The 26,322-nt window shown below is 45.1% G+C and overlaps 1 protein-coding gene across 1 annotated transcript in view; it reads left to right on the forward strand.

Moving 5' to 3' along the window:
- The first annotated feature begins 9,090 nt into the window (after window positions 1–9,090).
- The window catches only part of TRPM5 (transient receptor potential cation channel subfamily M member 5), a 68,386-nt gene continuing 51,154 nt past the window's right edge, over window positions 9,091–26,322 (forward strand). The window contains exons 1-8 of the mRNA XM_084855742.1: window positions 9,091–9,178; window positions 11,879–12,059; window positions 13,773–13,939; window positions 16,705–16,885; window positions 19,485–19,549; window positions 20,538–20,729; window positions 21,712–21,814; window positions 24,656–24,774. Of these exons, the coding sequence (XP_084711868.1) occupies window positions 11,927–12,059; window positions 13,773–13,939; window positions 16,705–16,885; window positions 19,485–19,549; window positions 20,538–20,729; window positions 21,712–21,814; window positions 24,656–24,774 (960 nt within the window). The 5' untranslated portion in view covers window positions 9,091–9,178; window positions 11,879–11,926. The remainder of the gene's footprint in view (window positions 9,179–11,878; window positions 12,060–13,772; window positions 13,940–16,704; window positions 16,886–19,484; window positions 19,550–20,537; window positions 20,730–21,711; window positions 21,815–24,655; window positions 24,775–26,322) is intronic.

The following is a 26,322-nucleotide window of genomic DNA, read 5'->3' on the forward strand; positions in this document are numbered from 1 at the left end:
TTTCCCCAACCAAGCCTGGGAAAATAAAAAGGTCTTCACCCGGTGCTGAAAAGACCGCAGCGCAGGAGCCAGGTGAGCCCCCTTGGGGAGGGCATTCCACAACTAGGGTGCGACCACTGAAAAGGCCCTCTCCTTAGTAGCCCCCCACCGCACCCATTTGGTGGGGGCACCCAAAGAAGAGCCTTTGAAGATGATATTAGGATCCAGACAGGTATATATGGGAGGAGAAGCTCCCCCAGGTAAGCTGGCCATAAGCTGTTTAGGGCTTCAAAGGCTATTAGCAGCATATTGATTTGAGCCTGGAAATAGACTGGAACCCAGTGCAGACAGAAATATACTGGCGTAATATGATTGCATTGGCCAGTCCCGGGTAACAATATTGATGAACTCTTTGGATCAGCTGACGTTTCTGGACTATTTTCAAAGGCAGCCCCATGTATAACACATTGCAATAATCCAGTTGCTAAACTAGAATTGCATCACTTCATTTGAAGTTAAAGAAAATATGCCTGAGTACCTTCTACTCTTTAAGAGAGAGAAAAATAAATGTGAAACTGTTTATAAATATGAGTTAATGGCAAAAGAAGAAAAACACACACAGTGCAATCCTATATAGGTTTACTCAGAGGTAAGTCTCATAGAGTTCAATGCAACTTACTCCCAGGTAAATGTATATACTATTGAAGCCTTCATTTATATTTGCCATTCCTCTCTTACCTTATCTCTAGCATCATTAATGAACACATGCATAGCAGTGAACAATAGAAGCCCTGTTTATACAACATATTCATGCTGTTTAAATGTGAAGACAGGAGGGTGGTGTTGGGGTCATAACTGAAAGCCATGCCTGGCTGTCATGCCCCTGCTGGAGGAATCCTTCTCCGAGGAGAAGCTCGAGTTTGCAGAGACAGACCATACCAAGGAGCCACCCATGTCAGGAGATCTGGGGCGGCTCAAAGGGCATCATCACTACTCCATCCCTGCATAAGGAGGGGAGTTCCACCTCCGAGGCAGAGGCTGGGCAACCACCTAGCCCCCCGAGAGCATTGCTGCCTCAAGAAGTTGGCCAATAGGGAGTGTTAGATTACAAAGGAAGACTCCTCAGGAGCAAGGCCCTCCTCCTGAGTAGGACTTTTGCCAGAGGGCCTGTAACAGACTGCAGCTGAGCTCTGGGTGGGGCTCAGAAAGCTCTGTCTATATAAGCCTTCAGTTTTAGCCCAGCCAGTGCTAGAACAACATTGTTCATCAGCTCCTGCATGGTATATCTTGCTCTCTGGTCTCTGCCTTGTGATTGGCCTTCTGTGCCACTAACTCTTTGGCTCCCATTTGTCTCTGCTTCTGGACTCTGCATAGTAACTTATTGCTTAACTGTGCTTTGACCTTTGCTTGTATCTGGACCACTTGTGTCTTTGCCTGATCCCATAGTGGACTGGAACTTTTGTGCATGACCATTTGTCTGCTTTTTGTCTTGCCTTTTGGATTGCCCCATAATTTGCCCTAAAACTGAGTCTGATTCAGCCATAGCAGGACAATATGCTCCTGTGTACATTATGATCTCTAGATGGAGCCTACACATATCCAAACTCTATGCACATAGGCACTGTGTTGTGTAGAGTTTGCGTATGTGTAGGCTCTGTTCAGAAGCATGGTGAATACGCATATGGGGATAGAGCCAATGGACATGATCCCCCCTCAAATGCATGCTTAGCCAAAATGAATATGTTGACTTGACAGAGGCTTCGGTCAAGAGCTGAAGCAAGACCAGTCACTGATACTGAGTTTTGTGTTTGTCTTTTGCAAAAGCCTGCTTCCTTTTTTGCCCCATTTTTGGCTCTTCACTTACAGTGTTCATCTGCAGGTTTATTTTGATTAGAATCATATGGCCTTCACTGAAGCCTAGTCACATCAGCATGTAAATGCAGACTGATATAATGGCAGGCCCCCAAAGAGGCATCAATTAAAGGGGGGGAGCAATAGTGCTTCTTCAACAACAATGAGCTCCTTCAAAGGCCAATTTGTGATCCAAAAATTAAATACTGAGAACATTTGGTGCCACATTAATTATGTCTTTTAGGAAATGTTCAGCTAGTCATTTGGCCAGGCAGAACTATAGTCTCTGGTTGCGAACATCAATAGCACTGCAGATTTATTTTCTCCCTGGACAGAGAATGTGTGCGTACACTCTTCTCCCTCTCTCGTAATACTAGAATCCAGGGGAGTCATCCTATGAAGCTGAATGATGGGAGTGTCTGGACAAGTAAAAGGAAGTGCTTCACACAGTGCATAGTTAAACTCTAGAATTCGTTGCCGCGTGATGTAGTATTGGCCACCAACTTGGAGGGCTATAAAGGGGGATTTGGCACATTCATGGAGGATAAGGCTATTAACAGCTACTAGTTCGTGTGGCCATACATTATCAGAGGCATAAGCAGGTGGATGCTGTTGCACTCACGTCCTATGTGTGAGCTTCATTCAGGCAACTGGTTGGCCACTGTGTGAACAGAACAGAATGCTGGACTAGATAGGCCTTAGGTCTGATTCAGCATCACTCTTCATATGTTCCTACTATAAACAGTCTGGTATGCTTTGATCAGTCTGTGTTTAAATAAATATTACCTGAAATTAGGGCTGTGCATGGCCCCCCTGATTTGACTCAGAAGCTGCTTCAGGGCTTCTGAGGTGGGCCCAATTCAGCTTGGGCTGATTGGGGCTGGGGGACTCTCCTTGGCCTACAAAGCCAAAGTGGGATTCGGGCATCAGAATCCTGCTTCGCCCCCCAACATGCAAGCCAGCCCCCAGTTCCTTACCTGGGCCCTTGTTCTGTGTGTGTGTGTGGGGGGGGGGGAGCCACCACTGGTGCCACCAAGGGACCCACTGGAAAGGCGCTGCCCATCGCAGTCAGCCAACAGCCTGTTCTGCCCTTTTTGCAAGGAGCCACTGGCTGGCTGTCAAGCCTGCATGGCCTCCTTTCTTGCACAGAAGGAGACCATGCAGACTGGACAGGCATGAGGGGGAAGGAGTTGCCCACCAACTGTGCTCTCTCATTTCCTTGCAAGGAGGGGAGGGCACACTGGTGGAGAATGACTCCTGCCTCTGCTCAAGCCTTCGCAGGTTCCTTGCTTGCGAGGACCCAGTGAAGGCTTGAGTGAGGCCAGTGGTGGCAGCTCGCAATGAGGATGGGCTGCTGCCAGGGGAGCTGTTGCTGCTGCCGCCAGCTCCTAGGCCCTCTGGATACACGCTGGCAGCTATCTTATTGTTCCAGGGAATGGGGGAGCCATTTTTAAAATAGCGACACCCTGTATTTCCAGAAATACAAGGAGTTGCCATTTTAAAAATGGCTCCCCCCTTCTGGAACAACAAGACGGCTGCCAGCACACGTCCAGAGGACCCAGGTAAGGAGCTGGAGTCTGGGCGGTGGCGTGGCAGCTGGGCCTCTGGATCGCACCGAAGTGCTTCGGAGTGACCCGATTTGCTTTGGGCTGCTTCGTGCCCACTCTGTTGACTTGGAGGCAGCCCAAAGCACCCCACTTTACCTTGGAACTTGGGCTTCAGGCTGGAGAAGTGCACAGCCGTGCCTGAAATTCACCATTGTTCTGTGCCAAATGTCATCTGTACAGACCTGCCAAATTATTGCAATTTTATTTTTACAATCTTATCGACTCCCTAGTTCCTAAAATTCTACTTGATAAAACCCAAAGGTAATATAGTTCACCCCTCTGCCTTAAAACAAGATATTGTCACACTCTCCCTGCTTCTGTGAAGGGTGAGAAATTCCAGGGGTGCAGTGCTTACCCAGGGTCTGGTTTCTTTAGAAACAGGTCACTGGAGGCTTATGGTGTTTTGTAATGTTTGAATTTATTTAGAAATATGCAAGATGAGCATAGGTGGACACACAGATTAAACACTCCCAACAGGCAGCCAAATCCACTGGCTTCAGAGCTGGCTTTCTTTGACCTCAACCCCAAAATTCCTTCTGTTCTTTTCTACTCACACCTAGTTTGCCCTGTAGCCTTGACTAGAGCAGGGTAGAAGGATGAGTCATCCTCTCCAACCATCTCCTAGCCTTCATGGGCCATGTAGCTGTAGTTTCCCTAACAACAATATGCCTAGCCATTTTGCCACTGGCTACTAACAGAGTCTCCAGAAATACATCTGGCTTTGTTAACCATCGCCTGTCCAAGCTGCAGACTTGGAACACAATTATACACCCTACATCCACATTAAACAATTGAGTCTACATTAGAGGGCAATGCTTTCTTCCCACCTTGCAGGTCCAAGGCATGGTTACATGTGCCCAGCTCAACTCTGTAGCAAAGGAAGACTCTAACCCAGGTTTCCCAAATGCGATATCCTCCAGATGTGTCAGACTCCAACTCCCATCATTCTCAGCTAGCATACAAGCCCTGCCCCCAAACACTCATGTTCTCCCTGTTCCTGATCTTGCTGTGTTGAGCAGAAAGGTCTGAATGGGGCTTCCACTTGTGCTCACTTAGGCATGAGTAGTCCTGATGCCTCTATGCTACCTCCAGTATCCGAGGCAGTATGCCTATGTACACCAGTTGCTGGGGAACATGATCTGGGGTGTGTGTGCCATTGCACTCATGCTCTGCTTGAGGGTTTCCCACAGGCAGCTGGTTGGCCATTGTGTGAACAGAATGCTGGACTAGATGGAACTTCAGTCTGATCCAGCAAGGCTCTTCTTATGTCCTGATGCTCTTAAAGCAATCTTCATGTTCCCAAGGAAGGTAGGTGTGTGGGTGGGTGGCAAAGGGAGCCCAAATATGATTATTTAAACCAAACATTGAAGCTGAAGCTTATGGATCTAAATGTATGCAGTTCCTAATAGTTCAACTGGGCTGAATTGCAGATCAAGCTGCCCACCTCACATTTTGGGTGCTAAGGAAAGGCAAGCTTGTGATTCTTCATGCTGCTTGTGTCTAAGGCTCTAGCCTTTCTACATGAGGCCTTTATTGGGCACTCATGATTCCTCACTTGTGGTAGTTCGCAGGTCCTTTACATGATGATGTTATCCTCCAGGGCCTCTCCTGTGCTTTGCAACCGTTTTAGAGGGTGTGTTTTTTTCTAACTAGGAAAGTCTGGTAATATTGGTGAATGGCAGGATAAAGCCTAGTATAATTATGCGATTTCACTATACCATAGCACCACCTAGTGCTTGTGTAATGGAACATAAGGAACAGAAAGAAAAACCCTGTAAAAACATGTGCAAAGGAGACAATCTTAATCCTGCAAAGAATCTGGAAACAGAAGCCTCTGTAAAATGGCAGGTGTAAATATGCCCTAAATGTTCCTCACAAGTAAGAACAAGGCATTGGGGCTTGGATTAGTCAGAGTTTGAAATGGTATGCACATACTTACTTGGGAGTAAGCAGTGTTGAATGCAATGTTATTTATTTCCAAGTAAACATGCATAGCATTGGACTTTAAATCTGCATTCTCCTCTTCTAGCTAAATTCTTTTCTTTGATAATATTAGTGTGAAATAATAATTGCCAGAATGTTGTACAGCAAATATATCTTGACTTTTCTCTCACTCCCCCAGAATATTGCTCTCCAAGCCTTTAGAAGAAGAGAAAGCATCTCAAATGATAAATCAGACCCAAGGGGTAAAGTGTAAGTTCTTTTTTGATGGTCTGAGAGAATGCATTAAGGAAGGGAAGCTATGAATTGGTATCTGTGTGTGTACTGATTATATACTACACTACACTATAATCAATCAATATACTGTCATCAATCATACATATATATGAATTCAGTCATTTGTAATATAAATAGATAACTTGTGTAAGTTATATAAAATCAATCAAAATACTTCTAAAACAATGAAATTAGCTAAAGTTTGAGTTGCTACTATTACATTCACATTTTTAAAAATATGACCATTGATGAAATTCTATTACCATTTTGGAGTAAAGCCAAGTCACTTGTTTTTTAAAATTCAATTATTTCAGAGAATCCAGTCTGTACAATGATCCTTCAGTGGTCCCAAAGGAGAACACACCAGCTAAACTGTACAATAATGACAAAGAAGAAGCCTATAGAAGGGAATTGCCATATTGCACAGGAGAAATTGACTTCATGGCTTCTGGAAAGAAGCGGGGAAAGGTAGCACAACTTCTTAATTAAGGATTTCAGCTGGAATTCTATTACCTTTCCTCTAAAAATCTTATTTATCTAGTATAATTGGTAGATGCTTAATCTTTGTTTTGTGCCAACGTTCAAGACCTGGGTTCAACTCTGAAAAAGAGTTCTACAAACACATCTGATGAAATGAAATTAATGATCTAAGATACAACCAGTGATGTGGGTTTTCTGGAAAATTTGGAATTGGAAAATTTCCCTATGCAAATTTGCATAGGGTCAATTGCATTGGAAAATTTCAGTTTGCATCAGAAATTTTTCTGATGTCCTGGAAAATTTACCATGTTTAATTTATTTGCATTTAGCAAACAAAACTTTAAAAGTACCCCATGTTAATTCTTTGTCCCAATACTCCACAAGTATATGAAATATTTGAGGGGGGAATGAAAGCATGCTTAATGTGATTTAAATGTTATATTATGCAGACATTTTACTGGATACTTGTAAAAATTTAAAGTCAGTAGAATCATAGAATTCTTCCAACCCTATTCCAAAATAGGGTTGGAAGGGGCCTACAAGGCCATCGTGCTTCTCGTACATAGTTTAATTTAAAAACAAACAAAGGTACTAATATCTGTTGGCAGACTAAGGGAGCAATCCTATAACCCCTGGACATTGTCTGAGGGCCCACAGGATTGTTTGGCTTCCTCCTTCCGAGGTTGGAGACAGTGCTCCATCCTCAAAAGGAGGAGATCTCAGCCCCCTCCCTTGACCCCTTGCAGCCAGCATGAAATGGATCACACTGGCTGCTCTCCGAGGTCGGAAAAGTGACCTTGGAGAGGGGGGAAAGGAGGCTTTTTGGTCAGCAGAGAGGGGAGGAGACCAGAGCAGCCAGGATATGAGCTGCCCTGAGGCCTCTAGAATCTCCTTCCTCCCTATCTGAAGTGCCCCAGTTAGACGGGCAAAAAAGCCTGTCTAGCGAAAAATACGGGGTGGGAGGACGGGGAGGCAAAGACTACTTCCACTGGTCCTCCTTCCCTGTGTTGGATAATCGAAAGCCTGTGAGTTCTGGGGCTTCTGATCATGGAGGGCGCAATCCACAGGACTGTGCACTAATCAGTTTTAGCAATCCAAAGAACTGTACATGATATGCTGACAACCATTCATCTGTTTCAGCAGAGTTCAACCCTCTTCCACTGAAGCTGTTGGGGCACCTTCAGTATCACCGTCACTACCTCTGCCTATTCGTTCTGTTTCACACTGAGACATATATGCATTCTCTCACATACCTGCTACTAGGGATAGTGGCCTGAAAAACATTAATTGCAACTTTTAAACTGCTAAGCTTGTCTAAGATCGTATTTGCAGTCGGCATCCATTCATTGTTTCTAGTGAACATATGAAATTGAAATAAAGCTCTGGAAAAATGTCCTGGAAAAAAAAGAGAGGAAAATTTCCCACCCTGCATCAATGGATACAACAAAGCTATAATTCAGAAGCCAGCTAAGCCAGAGCACTTGCCTCCAGGCGCTCCAACAACTTGCCCTGCAGATTGATTTTACGTGTTCGCTCAGAAGTTTGTCCCACTGAGTTCAATGAGACTTGCTCACAAGTAGGGATGTACAGATTTTTTTAAATCTGTTCCACCTTTGTTGCACGGATTGTCAGACAACTTTCGTTCCATTGTCTGCTCATTGATGGAATTGGATTTTTTTGAATGAGAATTTTGTTTGTACGCAAAGACATATTTGCATTAATGTGCACTTGCACTAATGCACATTGGTGCAAATCCTCCCCAAATGTAAAAACAGTCCACAAGTCTGTGGAATCTATGCAATTTGGGAAAAGCTGGCCCATTCTGGAATCCACGGGTAAGATTCACAGAAATCCGATCTCATTTGACTCTGTTGTAGATTTCTCCAACATCCCCACTCGCTAATACGTATACTCAGGATGGTGGCCTTAGTCTTAGACATTGATCTCATTGGGACATCTGAGGGTTGTCTCACTCAGTCATTTCCCCCTGACATATGAGCAGCTGCAACCCCTCCTTGGTCCAAGCCTGCTTCCAATAGCACAGGGAAACATGAATGTGAACTGGGCTTGTACATGGACATAGCCACAGTGATACCTGTGTTCACAGTTACGATGACATTAAAAAAAAGTGCAGTCACAGTTGTATAAATGGATGTTGGCAGTCTCCGTGGACAAAAATGTTCATACTAACATTTCCCCCATGTGACTGCAATGCTGTAGTTGCTCACCTACAGGGGAACTGCCCAAAATAAATATGTTTACAATCAAGGTATGAACAGCATGCAGAGGTAACAGGCTACCAGACGTAGCCTTGTATCAAGAGGATCAACCCACCTGTAGTTTGTGCATTATGCACAAACAGAAATTGTGTATGATGTGAAAGCAAAAATTGGAGCTGTCAAATAAAGACATAGTTGGATCCAGAGTATCTGTTCCATGAATGGAATGGATCCTTCCATCCATGGAAGGGACTGAGATCCAGGAGAGGTTTCCATAGGAGGAAAGGAGAGGTGATTTGTTAGTTCCCCACCTTCCTCCTGCAGCCCCCTGTGCCACCAAATTATGCTGGTGGGTCCCTGAACTCTCCAGAGCAGCTTTTCAGGGGACATATGGAGGCTGCAGAGGAAAGGAGGAATTGGTATAGATCACCTCTCCCTTCCTCCAGTGGAAGTATTCTGTGAGTGGAGTTCCATTCATGGGAACTCTAGATCCAACCCTGGAGAGCCAGGGCCTGCAGGAGAAGCCACCACCACCGGGGAAGAGGTGTGCCTGCTGCTGCTGGGCCTGCTGCTGCTGCCGCCGCCACCACCAACACCAGACCTTCCCTTCCGGACTTCTGCCTGGCAGACCGCCAGTCCCTGCAGGACCAGGCCCCCAGGTACTGAGCCAGCTGTGCTGCTTCCACCTGCGGCTACATAAGCTGGCTGGCTGAGGTGGCCTGGGAGAGCCAGGGCCTGCAGGAGAAGCCACCACCACCACCACCGGGGAAGAAGCATGCCTGCTGCTGCTGGGCCTGCTGCCGCTGCTGCCACCACCAGCACCAGGTCTTCCCTGCAGACTTCTGCCTGGCATTATTTTAAAGGGGATGTTGTTGTTGTTGTTTAATTTCTGGGGGATTCTGTTGTGTTTTTAGGGGTGGGTAGCCTGCCTGATAGGCGGGAGCGAGGGGGCATGTGTCCACCTGATGGAGGCAGTGGGGGGAGTGTTGGGGGACAGAACATACTGAGGCTGGGTGGCAGGCACTGGCGGAGCGCTAGGGGCAGGCCATGCGAGGTAAGGGGAACAAGGGAGAGATGTGTAGTATCTGTCCCTGCTCCGGGCCTGTCCAGAGCCAAAGGATGGCTGAGGGAGGCGTGACTCCATCTTCTGGCCTTCGTTTGCTGCTCTTCAATGCCAGGTCTGTTACCCAGAAAACATCCCTCATCCATGACATGATCCTGGATGAGGGTGCAGACCTGGCATGCATTACGGAGACCTGGCTGGCCGAGGCTGCTGCTCCAACTCTTGCGGCCATGTGTCCAGCTGGATTTTCATATGCACAGCAGCCGAGGGCTGGGGATCGGGGAGGGGGAGTGGCTGTTATCTACCGGGAGTCCTTGGTCTTCACCTGACCCTCTCCGGGAGACCAAGGTTGCTGAGTGCATGTACTGGAGGTTGGGCCCAAAGGGTAGTCTGGGGATTCTGCTCGTGTACCGTCCACCCTGCTGCACGACTGACTCCCTGGCCGAGGTGCCTGAGGTGGTCTCTGATGTGTGTGTGCAGTCCCCTAACTTATTGGTGTTGGGGGACTTCAGTGTACATTCGGAGGCCATCCTCACAGGAGCACCTCGGGACTTCATGGAGACCATGGCTTCCTGGGAGCTGTACCATATTCTAACTGGGCCCACCCGTGTAGCCGGTCATGCGCTAGACCTTGTGTTTGTTTCTGGAGAAGCGGGGAGTGATCTGGAAGTCGGGGGTATATCCACCACCCCCTTGTCATGGTCAGATCACTATCTGGTGACGTTAGACTTCTCGGTTCCACAACCCCTCCGCAGGGGTGGAGGACCCATTAAAATGGTCCGCCCCAGGCGTCTTATGGATCCGAATGGATTCCTGAATGTGCTTGGGGATTCTCTGGAGCACGCCAACGGCCACTCGGTCGAGACCCTGGTGGGTGGCTGGAATGCTGCAATCACTAGGGCATTAGATCAGGTGGCTCCGAAACACCCTCTCCCCCTGAACAGGGCTCGGACTGCACCACGGTTCAATCCATGGTTACGAGCTCTGAAACAGGAGGTGAGATGGCTAGAGCGCTGGTGGCGGAAGTCTCGTTCCAAAGCCGATCAGACACGGGCTAGAGCTGTATCTTCAGCCTATCACGTGGCGGTAAAGGCAGCAAAAAAGGAATATTATGCTGCCTCTATCGCGTCTGCAGAGTAGGGATGGCAAAGAATTCCGCCACGGATCTCGGGGAGGCCGAATACCAGTGCATTCGACCCCCCGAAATCTGTGGTGGAACGGCCCCCCCCCGCGGTTCCCCCCGGGATGAGACTTACCTGGGGTGGATCTTCCAGGCGGCGGCGGCTGCGGCAGCTGGTCTTCTGACCAGCCGCCGCCATTTGCAGTTTTTTTGGGTTTTTTTACCCAATCGTTTTAGGCTACGTAAGTTTTTTTTTTTTTTTAAGGCGTATGCAAATGGTGGTGGCTATGGCCGCCGCCATTTGCATTCCTTATTTTGGGCCGTCTTAGTCTACGTAAATAATACGGCAGCTCGCCTGATTAAAGGCAGCCGCCAGCAAGATCATATCACTCCAGTGCTGAAGGAGTTGCACTGGTTACCAGTTGTTTTCCGGGCCAAATTCAAGGTGTTGGTTTTGACCTTTAAAACCCTATATGGTTCCGGCCCAGCCTATCTTAAGGAGTGCCTCCAGCAACACCAGACAGGCCGCTTAACAAGATCAGCCTCGGATGGCCTTCTCTCTGTCCCATCAGCCAGGACAGCTAGACTGGTGGGGAGAGGGCCTTTTCTGTGGTGGCCCCCACTCTGTGGAACTCCCTCCCTAAGGAACTCTGTCATGCCCCCTCTTTAATGAGCTTCCGCGGTGCATTAAAAACGTGGTTGTTCAGGCAGGCATTTGGGGTGGGTTAGGGTATTTTAGAAAACATTTTTAGTGTAGAATTTTATTGTTTCAAATTGTTTTATTATATGTTGTACATCGCCCAGAGTGGCTGGGTGACCAGCCAGATGGGCGATTAATAAATTTAATAAATAATAATAATAATAAATAATATGAGATTCTTTTACATGTGACAAAGCTAAGAGACCTGATACATAGGCCAAGAAACCCACACTGGTTTTCCCCAAAGAGGACCCTTTTCCTAGCTGAGAGTCAATTAACAGGAAATTATTCTCCCACATGATGGACCTGTGGGAAGGCCAATACAAAATAATGTGCTACGGAAACACAGATAGTGAATTTCTAGAGACAGTGTGCCATAGCAATGGTGCTGTGGCACGTTTCCCAAAGGAGAACAATGAACAAGGGTTCACCCTAGGTTTATTCACCTTGCTTCCAAACTTCCTAATTATTCTTGTTTAAAATGGCTTTCATTGTGTTGTGTTATTACCCTGCCTCACAGCAATATTGGGCGGTCTCTTCAAAAATGTCTTCACATGTGAGATGCAAGATAGCTGCCGGCTGCTATTATAGTTTCCTATAGTTGTCATATATCTTATCTGAATGCCCTTTTCTTGATTACAGTTTATTAAAGTCTCATGTGCCATCCATCCTGGAGTTATATTTGATGTCATGGGTAAGAAATGGAACCTTCCTGCTCCCAACCTGGTTGTCTCTTTAGTTGGAGAAGAAGAGAACTTCCAGATGAAGCCTTGGTTACATGACACCTTAAGGAAAGGACTGATCAAGGCTGCCCAAAGCACTGGTTGGTTCCACTCCTAGAATGGGAGCACCCTTTTTCATGTCCCTGTTTAATAAGATTCCTATTCATTGGCAAACAGGCAGATTTCCTAAAGGTTTCACGTACTAACATTGTCTCTTTTTCAAAAGAGTTCAGTCCTTGTTGATTCAGTGTGTAAAGCATTCTGAAAATGAGGCTGCCTGAATGAGACACAATATGAATTGATTGAATCTATCAGAAATGGGATTATTCAAGTATAATAAGCGTGCTGAATTTGGATTAGAGCCACCCTTGCCTTTAACTTTAATCCAAGGGTGGGCAACCTTTTTTCTTTCAAGGGCCACATTCCCTTGCAGGTAATCTTTCGAAGGCCGCATGTCAGCAGGGGGTGGGGATGAAGTGGGCAGGGCCAGAGCCAAGAGTGGGTGGGTTGCCCCTTTTCTCTTTCTGCTGCTCTGTCTTCTCTCTGCTACCCCCTTCTCTGTATGTCTGCCTTCCTTCCCATGCAGCGGGCTACCAGGGAAGGGGCAGATCACTCTTGCTAGAGGTCTGAACTGACCACAGGCAGAAGGATTTTGAAATTAGGCAGAGTGCTGCATGCAATTAGGCTGAGGGCTGCATGCAGCCCTAGGGCCATGAGTTGCCCACCCCAACTTTAATCAAACATTAAACACCAAGTGGCTACAGCATATGTTATCATGTCAACGCTAGGTTTAACATGTGCTGAACAATCTGTAAACATGGGTTTGGCCAGAATGTGTTGAGTCACGCAATACAAGGTCAAGATAGAAAAAGAATCTGGCTTCTGCACTGCTTGGATTCCTGACTTACCTATGATATGTTTATGATTTATGATGTCATTATTTATGGTCTCTCAGCTAAACCTGACATTGTGAGTGCTGGTGCCACCAAATGCAACCCTTCTCAACAGGTTCCAGTTGATTTATAACAAATTAAAGGGTATATGGGTAGACACTGTCATCATAGCACTTGAGCTGAGCAACTTTTGAACATTGCAAAAAAGCAAGAAAACCACCCATACACTACATTTATGTTAGGTGGAAGTCTACATGATGCCCTGACCGTATTTCTATAAACAATAACAGACAATATATTTTTTCCGAAACCTGAAGATTTCTTTAGCAGTATATAACACAGGAACGGGGAACCTCAGGCCCAGGGGACAAACTTGGCCCTCCTGGAGTCAATATCTGACCTTCTGGGATTCCCCAGATATCCTCACCCTCTTCCCCTTTCCCCCCAACAACCAATCGTTTCATGGTTTCCAGCCTTTGTGCAGCTTCCCCCCATTCTAAAAGGTTGAAATGCCTTTCCTAAGGCTGAGTTATTGGCAGTGAGAGCTTTAATAGGCTGGTATGTTTTGTAACGTTAGCCCCACCCCTTTTGCCTTTGGCTCCACCCCTTGGCTTTCAGCCCACCACCACCACTGAAATGTGGGCCCCAAGAGCGTCTCTAAAATTGAATTTAGCCCTTGCACTGAAAGGGGCTCCCCCTTCCTGATCAAACACAACAGAGTCTTGTGGCACTTTGAAGACTAAGAAATATATTATGCTATAAGCTTTCATGGAATTTAGCCCACTTCATCAGATTGATTATGCAGTAATAAATTCATTAGTCTTTAAGGTGCCACAGAGCTCTTCATTGTATTTGCTATAACAGACTAGCACAGTGACCCCTCTGAAAATAACATCTTCCGGTTATAAAAATTAATTTCAGGTGCATGGATCTTCACCAGTGCCTTGCGTGTTGGCATAACAAAACATATAGGGCAAGCAGTCCGTGATCACATGTTGGCAAGTACTTCATCCACAGGCAAAGTGGTTGCAATAGGAATAACTTCACTGGAAAAAATTCAGCAGAGAGAACTTCTGGATAATGTTAAGGTATATGTCTATTTTCTCATTGGTAAAAGTATAAAAAGAGAATGAGTTTGCCTGAAAACCATTAGAGCCTTCGGGTCCTATTGGTAATGTGGTGGGATAGTGCTGTGGAAGCTACTTAAATCACAAATCAGTTCTTGGATTTTATTAAATGGAAATCTTTATTTGCAATATAGGACTGAACTATATGACAACTAGTGCTGAGAATGACTATTTGAATCACAATTTTGTGTGAAACAGTGTTTCACTGTTTTAGTTTTCAAGAGATTTTCTTTTTTGTTTGTTTTTCTTTAAAAGCAATTGGATTGATCATTGTCATAATTTTATTTACCAAATATAAAACCCATAATTTTGAGAATTTCCAATGTGGAGATGCAGCCTCTAGGTCCAATGGTGACAGGCTAGTTATCCTCAGAGAATAATCTCTTAGGGCACAATTATATGCATGTTTAGACAGAAAAAAAAGGCTTACAATTCCCAGCATGCCCCAGCTAGCATGGCTGGCTGCGGGATGCTGGGAATTGCAGGATTCTTCTGTGTCTAAACATGCATAGGATTGCGTCCTTACTTGTATGTTTCTAATTTATGTACTTTTTCTCTAAGCTAAGGGGTTAATCAGGTGTCAGTTTCATCTTGGTTAACTGACGGGGTAAATAGTCGCCATGAGGTAAATCAGTCATGACTCGAGCAGAAGAAACAGCTACTGGATTGGACCCATTGCTATTATCTTCACTTTGCAAAGTTTGGCAACATTTTAGAATTATCTGCAAACACAAAATAATCCTCAAATGGCTAGATATAATGAGTGGGAGAGTAATGCTTTCCCCTGCCCATATGAACAAGGATTAGTGATTCAGGAAGATAAAACACAAATCTGAAACAATACTTATCACTGTCTATATGGGCAAACATTTTTTTAAAAATCATGTTTCAGCTTGAGAATACAAAACTGCTTTGCAGTGCTAAATATATAGTTGTGAGCTTACTGTCTGATCGCTGTGAATGGGTCTTACCACTATGAATCTGTCTAAAGTGACTTTGGATGGGAATTAGGGATTCAGTGAAAGACCTGACATGTTCCTTGAAAGACTAGACTGGATGTTTCCTGAATTAATGGTTCACCTGGTCGGATGGGGCCTGGGACAAATGTTTGGGAGTTGGCAGTTTTGAAGAGGCAGAGAGGAAGTGAGCTGTGAGTTGGCTTCCTGTGAAGCAATTTGGGGCACAGGGTCTCACTCTGGGGACCCGATGGAAGGTAGTGGCACTTTTTAGGCATGCCTGTTTGCACCCTCTTATGTTCTGCAATATAACACACATGTTCCAGAAATCATTAAGTTTCCAGTACACTCTCACTGAAAGGAAACTGAACCTGGAATTTCTCACCGCTTGGGGAAATGAGGGAACATGTAACCATGTTTTTATTGCTAGTGAGCTGAAGACAAAGATCCCAATGCTCAAAGTGATCCATCAATAAAAGCCCATCTTGTTTCAATCACACTTGCACTGATTGAACCCTTGGGAGTCAAATGAGGAAGACTATGAGGGAAATAACATGTTAGAAGAACCAGGAATTAAATCTGGATGCCAGGGTGGTGTCACTCCGATTTGGGCAGTATGTCTTCTGTTATTGTCAGTGAAGCCTCCTGACAACAATTGCTCCAGCATCGAGAGTGTAATGGATAATTTATAGTGGGAGAAGCACAAGGGGAAGGAGAAGGAAGGGGGAGGTTTACTTCATGCTAACTAGAAATGGGGAATTCCACGTTGGAACATACGTAGCAGAGGTATCTTCTGAAACAAGCTGTGGGTGGGTAGGTGGGGGTTAATACATGCATTAGCCTAGTAGATATTTTGTTTTGCCAGAACACTGAGGCTGTATTCCAGCACATTTCAGAAATGTTGTGCTCTTATTGTATCTATTCTTAAGTCCATTTCTAAAGTAGTTAACTAAAAGACTGTCCGCAGATGAATCTGCAACAAGCAAAAGCTAATATGAAACAAGTAAAGCATATTATAACATAATTTGAGAGCTTTCCTACACAAGGCTGATAATCTTCTGTATCTGATTTTGGTTTCATCGCAGAACTGCGATCCGAGCACTAGAGGAGGGGCATTTCCTTTCCTTCTTTTCCATGATATAACTCCTAGGTGGCACTGTGGTGTAGCGGAATAGTGGAATAGCGCAACTACACAAGAGGAAGTTGTGCTTTTTTTGCTTTCACAATTAAATGCCGCATTTTCCATGCTCTAAAAAAAACTTGCCAGAAGTGCTGGTTATACACAGAAGCAAATAGGGCCACAACGTCATCTAAAGAACCTGTAAATAACCATGAGTAGGGAATGACAAGCGCATGATAAAGGCTCAGGTTGAAAAGCCCTGAATGGCCTACTTCATGTGTAATGGGAAAAGATGGTTTCCCACCATGTGAATGAGCTGCAGCAAGCCTTGGGCTCCTGGGCTTATCCTTCCCCTCTTTTTTGCATGCCGGAGGATGATGGAAGCTTTTGCTTCCCATTTTAAGCAAACATCAACTTCCTATGATGCCCAAACTCAGGGAACTGTGTGTGGTTTGTTTAAAACTGGAAGTGATCAAGTGAATGCCTCCAATGTCTCCTTTGGTGTGTGAAAGAGGAGAAGAAGGGAGGAGTGAGTGTATGAGCTTGAGTCTCAATGTGGTTCACTAATGTAGTGGAAAACACTGGTTTCTCATTCCATCTGAACCAGACCAGTGTTTGTGTGTGAAAAAATAACCTCTGCTTTTTCCTAGAATGACAGTCTTATAAACTACAAGTCTGACCATAATGCCCAAGGTCCTCCATATTCTCTTGACAACCATCACTCCCATTTTATTTTGGTGGATGAAAAAGATCCAAATGAGCCAGATGGGACAACAAGGCTGCGTCTCACCTTGGAGAAACACATTTCGGAACAACGCACTGGCTATGGAGGTAGAAAGAAAGAAAGAAAGAAAGAAAGAAAGAAAGAAAGAAAGAAAGGGCCTTAATTACTCGTTGGTCATTGCTTAGGTTTCTGGCATTTACAGGGACATTGGTTTGTTTAAATAGAGATGATGGGTTGCACCCAGACTTAATCAAACTTTGTGTAGATTCATTGTAATCAGTGGGACTTAATTTAGTCATGACTAACCTAAGTCCCATTCATTTTAATGGGTCTACTGTAAGTATGACTAAGTCTAGATCCAACCTGACTGAGTGTGTACATCAGTGAATATTAAAGACTGTTCCAGTACAAAATTTATCTATGTAATAACTGCCTCCCCAAAAGAAACAACTGCTGGACGTCACCAAAACATAGGTTTAAAAGACGCATCAGCTGTATTGCACCACCAGCAATTATCCAAATGAGACAGACCTTTACTAAAAAGACACTGCAGTGTCTGATAGACATGAAACTAGGGGTGGACGAAAGTCCCTTACCTGTCGTCGAAGGACGTTCGCGGTGGGGGGGAGGCGCTTCGCTGCTCCCCCCGCGAAGTTCAGGCCGGGGGGGGGAGGCTTCCCGCCTCACCCCGGCTGAAATTCAGGCCGGGGGGGAGGCTTCCCGCCTTGCCCCGGCTGAAATTCAGGCCGGGGAGGAGGCTTCCCGCCTTGCCCAGCCGCGAACGCGAAAGTTTTTTTTTTTTTTTTAAACGCCCCCTGATAGGCTACGTGACGATTCATGTAGCCTATCACGGCTAGATCTGCAAAGTCAGCCGTGATAGGCTACGTCAATCGTCACGTAGCCTATCACGGGTGACTTAAAAAAAAAAAAAAAGCGCGTACGCTAATGGCGGCCCTCATAGGGAGCCGCCATTCGCGTTCCTTATTTAGTCGCTGTAGTCTACGTAAACGTTTACGTAGACTACAGCGACCAAATAAGGAACGGGAATGGCGGCTCCCTATGGGGGCCACCATTATCCGTACGCGCTTTTTTTTTTTTTTAAGTCACCCGTGATAGGCTACGTGACGATTGACGTAGCCTATCACGGCTGACTTTGCAAATCTAGCCGTGATAGGCTACGTGAATCATCACGTAGCCTATCAGGGGGCGTTTTTTTTTTTCTTTGATTGCAATGGCGGCGGTGGCAGCCGGTCGAAAGACCGGCTGCTGCTCCCGCCCCGCTCGAACACCTGCCGAACCGCCGGCCGGACCCGCCACCGGGAGGGACATTCGGTGAAGGTAAGTCCCGTCCCGGGGGGAGTGCGGGGTGCGGGGGGGGGTTCGGAGGATTTCTCCCCGAAACTTGTTCGGGGGGCCGAACACGTTGGCGCTCGGCCCCCCGAAGTTTCGGGGAGAAATTCTCCGCCATCCCTACATGAAACAAAATTTTTGCTGAATAAGATGCAGCCTAATATCCATAAGGGCCACGGTGGCTTAGTGGTTAAGACGCTGAACTGCAGATTGGAAGGTCGGCAGGTCAGCAGTTCGAGACCCGAGTGCTGCGTGACGGAGTGAGCTCCCGTCTTCAGTCCCAGCTTCTGCCAACCTAGCAGTTCGAAAGCAAGAAATTACAAGTAGATAAATAGGTACCGCTTTGGCGGGAAAGGTAACAGCGTGCACCTCGGTGTTCAGTCATGCCGGCCACATGGCCACGGAAGCGTCTTCGGACAGCGATGGCTCTTCGGCTTAGAAACGGGGATGAGCACCGTACCCTAGAGTCGGACACGACTGGTTGGGGACACCTTTACCTTTTTTTAATATCCATAGACATGACAGGTAGACGCCAAAGTGGAATCCACTGATTAGGCATTTTGTGGTGGCACGCACAGCAGTTTCTCAAATTTCCAAATATTCTCATGGGTCCAAAAGGGTTGGCGACCCCTGCATTGGACCATCATGGTGTATCTAGCAATGATGGGTCTTCTTGCACCTGCATGACTTCCTGGGCTAGCTTGCAATATCAATAAAACGCCACTTGTCGCATTGGATCCAGAATGTCTGTTCACAATAACAGTGGCTGGCAGAATAGAGTCGTTAGCTTCATAAAGGACTGGATCTTTGGTTAAAAGTGTTTTCACATGGCCCCATTTTTCTGAGGTGGAAGAACATCTACTTAGCAATCAACTCAGAGAATCCACACAGTATTGTGGCTTAGAGCAGCCTTTCCCAGCTTGATGTCCTCCAGATGTTTGGCCAATGGTCAGGAATGCTGGGAGTTGTAGTCTAAAACATCTGAGGGCACCAGATTGGGGAAGGCTGGCTTAGAGACGCATTGAGCATTGTGGACCCAGACAGCAAGAAGCCAGAACAGCAAGGGAGGCCAATAGCACTCCAATGCAGTTTCCGATGGCTGCACAGAGGGTCAAATAGCCTTGCATCAGGTACTCTCATGCTAACCCATTATCTTTCAGCAAGGCACAAAATACCTCACAGCCCACTCTACTGTTTCTTGTTATGATGAAGCAGTGATGGTGGTAGGTGCAGGCATGCTCTTAGATTAGAAAAAACAAATGAACAGCTGAGATAACAGAATGTTTTTGAGGTGGCAAAAATGCATCCATTCCATGGATTTTATTAACTGAAATGTTTAATCATCTATCAACCCAGGAACAGGTAGCATTGAAATCCCTGTGCTCTGCGTACTTGTGAATGGAAGACCTCAAATACTTGAGGTAAGGAGCAAATTATCTTGTTTAAATAAGAGACATTAGCCTACATATTTATTACATAAGCTCTCTGGACAGTTCACAAAAGATGCCCAGAGGGAACTATTTAAGCAAATATTCTACTCTTCTGCACTTAGCTGCTGAGCAGAGAATATAGACCTGTTAGGATACATAATAAAACCCATGCAAATAACTGCTCTGCACTGATGGACTGCTAAATAACATAAGTGAATTTAGTAATGTCATTTCTTAGGAGCAAATAAGATATTACAAACTAATGAGCAGGTTTTCAAGTTCTCTAGAACTTATCTTCAGTCTGGGCAAAGGAGAGACAAAGATGGGCATGAAGATGACACCCAAGTTTGTAACAGTCTGAGGATGGCCCCAGGAAGTGCTAGGCAGACTTAATTATATGAATCTCTGCTAGGTGCAAAACTAGGCACCCACATCTGGTGTGCCTGGGCATGTGCCCAAGTCCTGGGAGGGCCCACTGCTTCTCATGCCAGGCCTCTGCTCCCCCCCCCTTTTAATTTTCTCACCATACAATGCTGGCAACTTACATACTGACCCTGGAGTACTATTTCAATTAGAAACAGTTGATCAACAGCTAAAGACAACAGCTCCTTCATAGGTACAATACCACATCAGAATACAACACACATGTCTGCCTACTGGGCAATTTTCTTGGAGAAAGGAATCACAGTTTAGTCTAAGAATTATAGCCTTATTGGTCACTATTCCATATGCAAAGATAGGTTACAAAGAGTAACCTACAAAGGCTACAAAGAGAATGTTCAGTTATCCAGCCTGAGCATTATGGCTGAGAATGTTAATTTAGGCTGCAATCATATGCATGCTTCCCTGGACATAAGTCCAACTGAACTCAGTGAGGCTTACTTTTGAGTAGATATGTATAGGATTGCATTGCTAGAATTGGTTTCATCTCATTTGAACATGTCTGGTCTCATCTTTTTTGTTCTTGTTTTTTTAACAGCGAATTTGCAGGGGATTGGAAAATTCTGCCCCCTGGCTCATTTTGGCTGGATCTGGTGGCATCGCTGACATCTTAGCTGTGGTAATGAATGAGCCACACTTAATTGTGCCACAGTTGGTAGAAAAACTATTAAAAGAGAAATTACCCACAGAAGATTTCTTGTGGAAGGACATTCTTCAGTGGACTGAAGTGGTAAGTTTCTTTCTTGGTAAACATTAAATACATTCTCAGACTACAGGAAGAATTTGTTGAACACTTACCGCCTCTATTGTCTAGGCGTCACCTTTCTGGATCTCTAAACTACTACTCTTTCTTTCTTTCTTTCATTTAACATTTATATGCAGACTTCAGACATTCAGGGCAGAACCCTCTCAAGGCAGCTTACATCAGGATCATTTTACACAAGATGTCAATAAATTCACAATATAAAACTTAAACGTTACAACATTAAGTAACAGCAGTTATTTTACAGAGCACCCCACGTTAAAAAAAACAGTTTGAAATTAAAAAGTGTTTAGGGTTCCCTTAAAAGCCAATACATTCAGGGCCATTCATATCTCTCTAGGGAAGAAATTCCACAAGAGTGAGGCTACTACCAAAAAGGCCCCCTCTCTCACGCCCGGCAATTTAATCAATTTGGATGGTGGGTCCATTAGCAGGGCTGCTGAGGCCAATCTCAACGCCTGGACAGGTTCATATGGGGTGGTCCTTCAAATAACTTAGTCCCAAACCAGGTAGGGCTTTAATGGTCATTACCAACACTTTAAATTGGGCCTGGAAATAAATAAGCAGTCAGTACGACTGGTACAGTATAGGTGTTGTATGGTCTGCTTGGCTCCGGCCATTATCCAAGCAGCTGTATTCTGTACCAGCTGAATTTTCTGGACCATATTTATTTAAAGGCAGCCCTACACAGAGCACATTACAGTAGTCAAGTCTAGAACTAACCAAGGCATGTGTAGTGGACTTTGCCTGAATTACACATACACTGATTACTTCCAGTTGAATCCACTTATTCATCCTTAATTGTGCCTCCAAATACATTGCTTTGTTCCAACTGTCTTATCCCCCAGGAAGGAATGACTTGTAATTAAAGCATGAATAGTTTGTATATTTTAATTCTGTTTCTAATGTAATGGCTGGTGGGAAACATTAATCTGCTTTAACCTTTTAGATCCAAAGCATTGTTGCCCAGCAGCAACTTCTGACAGTGCATAACTTCGAACAAGAAGGTTCAGAAGAACTGGATACAGTCATTTTGAAAGCTCTGGTTAAAGGTAACATATTTTTAATCAATGCTGTCTATCCACCCCCCGCCCGCCCAACCAAATGTCCCAGTTGAGTACCTCCTCATTTATTTTATATATAGATTGTTTTTCTTATAGACACATACTGCAGTGAACAATAAGAGTTAAAAACTACCAATATTCAAAAATATTAAAACAATACTAAAACTATTAGATTATCCATTCCAGATTAAATGCTTGATCAGATGGGATGGGATGCACTCACTTTCTAAACTCTAAAACATCTTTGCACATCCCTGGGTAGGGTATCACAAAATCAGAGATGGCACAAGGCATTTTAGGCAGAACATCGAAAGCCCCCCGCCCCCCGGTGTGGTAGAGATATCAAAATAAACTAACAAAGCAATGCTATAATGTCGGGTGGGAAATTCCATGGCAGAACTATTGCCACTTCCTAAGCTCTACCAGCTCTCTATGGCTTAGGCATGAGGTGGGGGTGGCTTTTCCTTACTATTTTTTTTCCCATCCTCCTTTTTTCCCTTATTTCTCTCACCTTGTGGTCAATGGGAGGGAATTAACTAGGGATGGTGCGGGTGCCCAATTCCGTCCTGGAATCTGGTGGAACTGCCCCTGCCTGTGCCCCCGAGCCCCGCTCACAAGGCCCCTGCTCCTGCTTGCCCCCGCCCGTGCTTGGCAAGCGGCCCGCGCTCACCCTGGTGGCCTTGCCAAGCTCCACAGTCACCATTTTTTGCAAAATAATATGATGATCGCAAAAATGTGCATATTTGTGTATGCACAAAATGCACATTTTACGAATGCACACATTTGTGTATGTGAAAAGTGCATTTTGCAAATATGCAATTCGCGTATGCATGAAAATATGCATTTTTGAAAAATTGCAGATTTGCTTGCATATGCAAATATGCACATTTGCAAAATGTGAATTTTCGTGCGCACACAAATATGCACATTTTTGCGGTCACCATTTTATTTTGCAAAACACGGTGACTGCAGAGCTCAATGAGGCTGCTGGGGTGAGTGCAGGCTGCTCACCAAGCATGGGAGGGGCTTGAATGTGGTCTGGGGACCGGCGAGCAGGGACAGGGGCTGGAGAACCCTGTCCAGGGACACCTGGAGAACCCGGACGGGGGTGGGTTTGCACATCGCTAGAATTAACTAGAGATAGTGCAGTTCAGGCCACATTTTTTAGTATGTCAGGGATACGAAGATGCTGAGAATAGGGAAGTACAGATTTTGTTCAATCCATTCTTTCTGTGTTTGTAGATTGTCAGGTGTCCTTCATTCTGTGTTCTGCTCATTGATGGAATTGGGTTTTTTTTAGGGATGTACAAGAATGTTGTTCCTGTTTGCAAATGCACATTTGTGCTAATGCGTACTTGAGCAGTTATGCATTTGCGTACATTCCCCCTCAAAAGTAAAAAAAAAACAAAAAAAACAGTCCACAAGTCTGCGTGACTTCGAAAAAGCCAGTCTGCTCAGAATGCATGGGTTGGATTCCTAGAAATCGAAACTCATTTGAATCCATTGTGGATTTCTCCAACATCCCTAGCTGAGAATCCTGCAGATCATCAGCCAGCCCTGGCAAGCCCCAAACATGTCCCTGAAACGCCATGTTTTGGTCTTCACTATTTCTGTGGTGTTTTCTGAAGGCATGCTGGGGTGGGGACGTGGGGTGGGAGTCCAGTGGCATGAGTGCCATTCTGCTGGTGGGCCTCCCTCTCTGTCAGCAAAGTAGCATTTATGCTGATTCTAGCAGTCCCAGTGCCAGCATCAGAACTGCCTTCTGAGGCAACCATCCTCAAACTACCTAATGTTAGGGCCAGCCCTGCAAAGAACTGTATTTACTTAGTACTTATATATGAATACAAAAATTAATAAAGTTACTACCACACAATATATTAATTAACTGACCTCTCCATGGAATTTCTACCTGTTGTGACAGATGATGGAAACCTACAAATAGTGGTAGAGAAAGTGTAGAACAAAATGATGCTTCAACAGTGGCAAGTAGCATATGCTGTTGTCCTCTTTAATTACATAGACAGATTTTTCTCCTGACTCATTGGGGCTGTTCATATGACACAACAACCCACTGTGGGTTATTGAACCCACGGTGAGGCTGAGGAGTGTGTGTGCATGCCATTTTGGACATGCAACCTTCACTCGGGGATTGTTGTGACATGTGAACCTGGCAAGCGTGGGTTATGCGATGGTTGTTTAATCCTGGTATAACCCACCCTGACCAGGTTTGCATGACACAACAGCCCCCAAGCTGGGGTTGCATACTCAACCTTGTTGTGGGTTAAATAACCCATGACAAGCCCCACCATGTCATCCAAACCTAGCTGTTGTTTTGTTTTGTATAAATAATCTTGGTTGCCTTGACTGAAGGCATTCAACTTTAAAGTTCTCTTAAGAAATGCCACTTTCTATAACAGAAAGATTAATATGAAATAAGAATGGACACAATTCCAGCTAAAGTTAAACATATTTATATCACATTAATTTTTATAGGAGAGCTAAGCAGATGTCTAACTCTCTCCCATTGAAATCAATGGGGTTTAAAGGGGTTTTACTTTGGCTCGGTCACACGTAAGACATATTTGGCAAGTGAGGGCTTTTTAAAATGGTAAGATAGGGTTTTTTTAATTTAATGGAAACTTAAAAAAAAAGATTAAAAGTAACAGAAATAATATCCAATTTAAACATGCTGTTTCATGCTTGAGAGTTTCAGGTGGCAATCCTATGCACAGATACGTGGAAGTAAGCTCCACTGAACTTAGTGAGACTTACATCTGCGTAAACATGCCCAGGATTAGTGAATTTATTCTCATTTTATTTTTGTGATAGCCTGTAAGAGTCATAGTCAGCAAGCCCAAGAATACCTGGATGAACTGAAGCTGGCTGTGGCCTGGAACAGAGTGGACATAGCGAAGAGTGAAATATTCAATGGAGATGTTGAATGGAAGGTGGGCTCTTTTACCAGCTTCAGTTACTTATGCTAATAATACTAAAGCATAGACTGGTTGCAGAGGTGCAGTTCTGTTTGTTCCAGAAAACAAGGGACAGAGAGGAGAAAAAGGTAACCTTGGTGGTACCTTTTGCTGGACTGTCTGCTGGTGGATGATGTTTTTGGGTTACAAAAATCGCTAAATTTTCATCAGTCCTGAAGAAGTAGTCTGTGAAACAGGAAAGCTTGCGATATATTTCTTGTCAGACTTTGTTCACCAAATCCTGACCCAACTGGTCTCTGCACCCCACCCCTGCCTGTGCCCAATATTGCAGTCTGACTGCAAGCATGATGAATTTCATGATGCACTTTTAGCTTTTTATGAAAGATGGCATCCTGAATGATAACCAGTGCCCTCTATACTTTTCTAAAAACCCAACAGGTGCTGCACAAAACAATGGCAGTGTGCACATTTCATCAGAGTGCTGGTGTCTTGATCCAAAATACTATCTCAGCCCCCTTGCTGTCAGTTTCCATGGGAATTCCAAAGTGTTTTATGACATAGATGGGCACATGCGCAAAAGGGTGCATAAGATTATCTCCACATTCATATCCAGTGCTGGGTGACTTACCACTCTGTCCTCTTCAAGGCACCCCATTGGCATGAATCCTGCAGCTAGTCTTCATCAGGAACTGGCATTCTAGCATCGCCTTCCCCAGCCTGAGGCCCTCCAGATGTGTTGGAGTGTGGTTCTCATAATTCCCAGCCAGCAAGGCTATTGATGTCCAACACCAGGTTGGAGAAGGCTGCTTCTACCAGAACTGAATAGAATTCATCTTTCTTCCAAGGTGGAACTCGAGGCAACATACGTCAGGTTCCCAGGTGGTTTCCCATCTGGGAACTGTTAGCTTCAACAAGATCACTGTAGCATATGCACTCAGACCTAGGACCCCTTGAGCTGCAGTTATCGTGTACTGAGTTTCTTCCACCCCACCAGTTAATGCCTTTGATGTGGATCAGTGTGTGTATGTGTTTGGGAGCGGGGGGGGGGGGAGGCTGTAGCTTACACTGTCAGTTCTATCAGATGATACAACCACAGGGACTCATCCCAAGGACACAAACAGATCCACATGGGGAATGTAATGTGTAGACCAGGGGTGGACAGACGTCAGACTTGTTGGAACTACTTTGGGTTTTTTTTACCACAACCCCAAGATCCACCAACCAGAGCCAGGTGCAAAAGGCAACAGGGTGCCTCTGAGCACATTCCAAGCCTAGGGATTTGTTTTCTGTACCAGAAGTGTACAGGACTGAGCTCGCAGCCCTTCCACACAATAGTCTGCTCCTGGTTCCCCAAACTTTCTTCATTTAATTTTGTTGTTGCTGTTGATAAACAATTGGGAGACAGAAATACTTGCCTATCTACTGCAAATCACCAGAGATCTATCAGTAGATCCCAATTTACCTTCTGCCTACCCCTGGTCTAGATCAGCTCCTGAATGGGCAGCTAGCAACAGAAGGTTTATATCCTAAGCCTGTTGATCGTGTACATTTTATCAGTCCTGC

This window comes from Heloderma suspectum, chromosome 1 (assembly GCF_057233095.1).
Source record: "Heloderma suspectum isolate Gila_16-S chromosome 1, 16-S_ref, whole genome shotgun sequence".
NCBI lineage: Eukaryota > Metazoa > Chordata > Lepidosauria > Squamata > Helodermatidae > Heloderma > Heloderma suspectum.